Consider the following 6,108-nt stretch of genomic DNA (forward strand, 5'->3'; position numbering starts at 1 on the left):
CCTCCAAAATTCACAGAAGGTAAAAAAATATTAAGATAGGCAGCTGACTTCTACCCACTACCAGAAGATCCTTAAACAAAAACAACTGCATGTGAATTTCTTCTATAATTCAACAAAGGAGAGCAAAGGTACCAAAATGGATCCTCAAAACTGTAGTTGTAAAGTTTAAGTCAAGGTGCAGTCAGTGCTTTTGAGGTTCTCCAAGGTTTAGGAACTGACCTTATGGGCAGAAATCAGGGAACACAACAGGACACACCTGGGGAGGCTTCATGCTCTTCCTGGAACCCCACAGGGAGTAAGAGAAGAAACTGCTGCCAAGGGCAACTCTCCTGACAACTGCTCTTCAAGCCTCTTGGCACTGGACATTTGATTGCCACCAGCACTCCACCGTCAATAAAAGCCACATAGTCTCAGGACTCAACTCCTTCTATATAGTATCTCTATGCAAACAGATACCAATAATACAGCACAGCTCACCCACAAATGCAAAACACCAAAATCTTAGCCATGTGATAAAGCTGATCAAAGAACAACCAGTTCAGCCTTGATATCTCAATACGACCAACAGAAAACCAACAGGTACTTAGTGACAGCTTCACACAGGTGTCAGTTTTATACACCATCTGGAACCACTATCCACTGCATTCTTTCTTCATCTCTATTTTGGCCCCTTCAGGGTGCACACAAGAGTATTTCCACAGAAACATCATCTTCACACAGCAGTGACTGCAATAGTTGTAGGCTAATGTTCACTCCCACACTACCACTGCTGGCATTCAGCACAAACACAGAGTGAAGGCTTGCAGAGCATTAGTTCATGACTATTTATACTTTTCAACCCCATGGCTCCAAAAGCTTTTAAGTAATTGATTTTCCCTCATTAACAGAGGCACTTGCAGGGGAAGGGCACACAGGTGCTCCCCAAGATGCTCCTGAATTACAGGGCAGCTCTATGTGGTTTTTGGGGTGGGAAGCTCAGAAGTGCCAAGCTGAGCTGATCAGGAGGTCAACACAACCACAACAGTTACACAAATTCTTAAGGCAGAGCTGCAGGTGTTATTTTGGCAAGATCAGAGAACATAACAGCAATAAAAATGATCACAGGACATCACCACAAGCCCCATGTATTTCCATCAGAAAGATAAGCAGTATTTATCAACACCACTTCTCTGGAGACCCAAAGGTACTATATAAGACATCAGGTATCAGGGTGATTTTTTGCTAAAGCTGCATCCTTCCCTAAAAGGAGCAAAGCTTATATACCTCATGTACCAAAAACTAATCAACAAACACAGTCCAGAGGGTGAATAGTGGTATTCCATTGCAAGCACAACTCACATTAAATATGTGGGTTTGTACCTTCTGACACATCCAACACACAATTCCATTTTTCTCTTTTATACCTTTAGAAGCAAAGGAGACATTTGGCAAAGTATAATTTAATATTATTGCTAATGCATTCAAACCCGTCAGTAAAAACTATGCTGCTAAAATTACATTGCAGAAAAACACCTCACCAAAACTAGGTAAACCAGACACTGTTATCTGCTTGAAAAAATATGGGCCTTATGCTCCAGCACCTACTGATGTGAGCCTATGGAAACCAATAGGATTACTTAACATGAATAAGGATTACTCCCACGATTAAGGGGTGTAGGATTACATCCATTGTTAGCATATCTCCTGTTATTTACATATCCCTATTTTCACCTCTTGTTTTTATTCCTCTTAAAACAGAGCATTTAATTACTGTTAGCACTACATATCATTATGCTGTACTTATATCCCTTCAAATTTTGGCTGTCTTACAGATGTCAAATAAAATGCTTTTATGCACAAAACAAAGAAAATAAAGTAGAAGCAGCAGACTTGGGCAATGCAATTAAAAACAAATAGATAAAAAAAGAGGGAAAGCTTGTTATCCACACTCAAAACAGGATTCATTTCACATTCACACTCCTATCCATGGCTTCCACTCTGGAAGGTTTATTATTTATATCAAATTTTTAACTGTGCCAAGTAGTGAATTACTCAAGAGTTTCTCAGGCAAAGCTGATAGTATCACTACAGGAAAATAACAAAACTCAGACAAACAATTGAAACAACTGTTACAGGTGGGCATGCCGATAACAAATAATAAAGCAAAACATTTGGATACTTTTCACCTTAGAAGGAATAAATTCATGCCATAGCTCATCACTGCCATATGTTTTATATACAAAACATAGTTCGTCCATATCCTTGGAAAAAATTAATTCAACTATTTTATGATACAACAGAAGAGTTCATGAATGTTAAGAATGTTGAACAGGTCCCAATTCCAACCCAGAGAGAAAAATATTTTTAGCTGAATAAAGAGCAACAACACAAGTTACAACAGGAATAAAAGCACGGCATAGTATATACCAGGGACAATAGCAACACACATTCTTTCAGATTCTCCAGTTTGACACTAAAGGACATCAATCTCAGATGTGGTTACAAGAAATCAGACCTGGGTTGCAAATATATTATGGTTTAGTAACGTGCTACAGGTACTTGGAAATATAAGTAATACAAATTAATGTAAGGAGGCGTGAACTTGAGTGTGAGTTTTGTAGATACTGTTTACATCTTCTTCAAAACTTAGAAATAAAGATATTGCCTGCCTTATTTAGGCTTCTTTCAGTCATTTTAAGAGCAAAAAGAAAGCAGACTGGTTTTAAGGCTAATGAAACACTGCACCTCGTAGTTACTGCAAACGGAAAGCAACTCAGGATTTAGAAAGCAGCAAAAAGTTGCACAAACTTACCAAAGCAACCTGTTTTCTTCCAGGAAGAGTAGTTTATGGTCAAGTACATCTGAGTCACAAAAGACTGTGTTTCCTGGGTCCATTTTGCATGAGGCTTAACCTGAAAATCCACCCGGCTGTGTCGGGCGTAGGGGAGGCAGGCAGGCTGTCCCTCTCCAGCAGGCATTTCGAAGCTCGCTGGGGACATGCGAGGAGACGTTTGACGGCCTGAGCACAGCCGGGCCAGCCACCACTTGTTGCAATGGTAACAGGGAAAGCCAGGATCTGCCAGCTCAGAGTTGCAAGGGCATGAATAATTCATGCCTTCCACCTCCCCGCATTAGCATGCCGCTCAGGCAGCGCCAATGAAGCAATTCATTTTGTCCTTTGTCTTCAGGAAAAGCTTGCTGGATTAATGAGGGGGATCTGTGATGATAAAACCTGGGTTTGCGGCTTTCTTTTGCCTGATTGGTTGGAGTTTAGGTCCCTAACTGAAGGTTCTACAGCCAGCAATATAAATTCGGTGCATCCAGCACATTAGGCAGGTGTGGGTCAATAGCAGCAGCACATGAATGTTTCATTTTTCTTTGTTTTTGAGGGCTTCTTGGGTAAAGTTAAAAGGAAATCTCCAAGTACATTGCTTGCATTTTTGTAGTGACCTCTTGAGCTACTCGATAACTAACACCTGGCTGCCAAAATGTTTGTGTTACAAATACAATCTATGGGGGAAAAAAATAACACAACAGGAAAAGAACACCAATCTTATAATTTGTTTTTTTAAAAAGTATACATTGCAGAGTTATTTTTTAAAAGAAGGCTTTGAAGGTGATTTTTTTTTTTCAAGGTGTTGGGTTAGTTTTTATTTAAAGCTGTTTAAATCAGTAACAGTAGCATCACTATTTTCCTCAGTTGTTGCTATCTAGAAATCTACAGCTGAAAATAATGATAAAATAATCACAATTCTGATTAATTGATCACAAAACTACTAATTGAACATGAAGAAGGATTTTTTAAAAATCAGTTAAGTATGTAGGTATATAATGCATTATTGGGATTGTATAAATACAGTTTTTTAATCATTTTAATTGATACTGCACTGGAATATTAATTTTGGCCTTAATGTGGTCAAAAGAGGATACTGGCAAATAAGAGAGTGTAGAAATTCACTGCAGAAATTATTTGAACTCACTATGAAAAAGGTCTTAAAAAGATGTGATTCATGCTGTCAAAAAGGATATTGAGAGTCAACAAGACCGCAGCGTACAAAGGGCTTTACAAGGAGAAAATACCTCAGACAGAAGTACGTTTCAGGTACATATTTCTACTGGAGAAGGTGATTACCTACTACAAAAATCTACTGAGTACACTGGTGACTTCTAATTTCCCAGATACCTTTCTAGAAGATAGGCTTTTGCCAAACAACAAAAGGTTTTGGACTCAGAACACGTTTAAGGACTTAAAATGTGGAATACAAAAGAACAAATTCCTTTAAATCCTCTTAGAATTGCATTGTGCTCATGTGCTTTGTTGATGTAAACGTACATACCTTCCTATCAGTTGTGTAGAGTGATTTTGGGTGACCTTTGAGTCAAAGAACTTTGCAATGATCTCAAGATTACATCCATGGAACTGTTACATTGTAATGCAAATTATACTGATGAACATTTCATGGCAAGCTTCATAGTGTTTGCTGTTGAGCCTTTCTGGATCAACCCAGGTGGATGCACTTTTCCTCCCACCATTTTCTCATTATTCCACTTAGGAAAGAAAAACAACTCAAAACACAGGGATACAAAATAATTTGGTTTGCCTGAGAGCTTATAAGTAAAGCTTATTTCTGCCTCTAACATTCTTATTCTAAACTGAGAAAAGCACAATTTTATTCAGTGTTTGATGTAGATGGGATTGAATGACTTTTAAGGCTTTGATCACCAGCTTAAAAATGCATCAGGGACCAATGATTTTATGATAATCATCTGCTAGACTTTGGCACATAGCAGAACTTGCTGTTTCTCCCAGATTGCAGGTGCAGTAGGGTTTCAAGGTGATGATTACAGAGATCACTGCTGAGGTCACCCCCCTCCTATGGTGGACTTCTAACAATGGCCAAAAAATAAGTTTTCATCTGAAACAACACTATTTCTTTACCTGTACTGAATGTTGAAAATGTCCTTTAGGGTATGTGTGACATGAAAGGAAATGTTAGGCAGAAAAGGAGAAGATATCCAGACAGATACTTGCCAGCTCGGTCCTGGGAAACATTTCCCCATGGGATGGGCTGAGACCAAATTTGCTCTTCCTTCTGGGTATACAATGATATCTCTTGCTGCAGCTGTGGAAGGGATTATGCAGGTCGATAATCAGCTTCAGCATGGAAGTTGCCGTGTCTTGCAAGTTCTCTAGAGATCTCCAAGTAGATGGTGAGCAGGAATGAGTGCAAGAGGTACAGAGAAGGGAAAGGGAATAGCTCTCTATTGATGCTCTGTGAGTTTTGCCTGAAAAATTGATTGACAGAGTTGTAACTCAGACTCTATCTATTCAGCCACTGTCATGTATGCAAGTCAGTGACAAATTATGGTTGACTGTGCTTGAAAGCTACAGAAACGTTGAGTAGCATGAGCAGGAAGATGGGGTTCCTATCCATTGCCATCAAAATATCATCTTATAGTGCTGTTGACAGTTTAATAGCTACTTCTGTATGTTGGAGAGCATTGTGAAGTACTGCCACTATATTATTAACCTAGGCTGGAACTTGCCTGCAAATGCAGAGGAAAAAACCAGACAAATGGAGCTTCTGAAACAGTTTAAGATTGAAAGTGTGACATTCATGACATGAATAGTATCTCTCTAATTGCATTTCAGGAGGAGCCAGTAACATTTTAACCCCCAATTCCATTATAATTTATTTTTCCAGATCAAATTGATTCCATGTTGTTTTAAACATCCTGATTTAGTCCAAATGGAGAAGTTTTTATAAGGGCCTGTAGTGATAGGGCAAGCAGCAATGGCTTTAAACTAGAGCAGGGTAGATTTAGATTAGACATTAGGAAGAAGTTACTATGAGGTTGGTGAGACACTGGAACAGGTTGACCAAAAGAGTTGTGGACATTTCATTCCTGGAAGTATTTAAGATTAGGCTGGATGGGGCCTTAAGCAACCTGGTCTAGTGGCAGGTGTTCCTGGCCATGGCAGGAAGGTTGGAACTTGATGATCTTTAAGGTCCCTTCCAACTCAAGCCATTCTATGATTTTTAAATCCATCTGTTTCCTCTAGACAGCTGAGATGGGAGATGGATGGGGGAGCCACTCAGCTTCCCTGTGAAATACAGTGCATCGTGC

At 39.3% G+C, this 6,108-nt stretch overlaps 1 protein-coding gene across 1 annotated transcript in view; it reads right to left on the reverse strand.

The window, feature by feature from the left end:
- Window positions 1-3,092, reverse strand: part of C7H10orf90 (chromosome 7 C10orf90 homolog) — a 77,186-nt gene extending 74,094 nt beyond the window's left edge. Inside the window, exon 1 of the mRNA XM_054382720.1 lies at window positions 2,792-3,092. Within this exon, the coding sequence (XP_054238695.1) occupies window positions 2,792-3,092 (301 nt within the window). The remainder of the gene's footprint in view (window positions 1-2,791) is intronic.
- Between the last annotated feature and the right edge of the window lie 3,016 nt (window positions 3,093-6,108).

Source organism: Indicator indicator, chromosome 7, assembly GCF_027791375.1.
Source record: "Indicator indicator isolate 239-I01 chromosome 7, UM_Iind_1.1, whole genome shotgun sequence".
NCBI lineage: Eukaryota > Metazoa > Chordata > Aves > Piciformes > Indicatoridae > Indicator > Indicator indicator.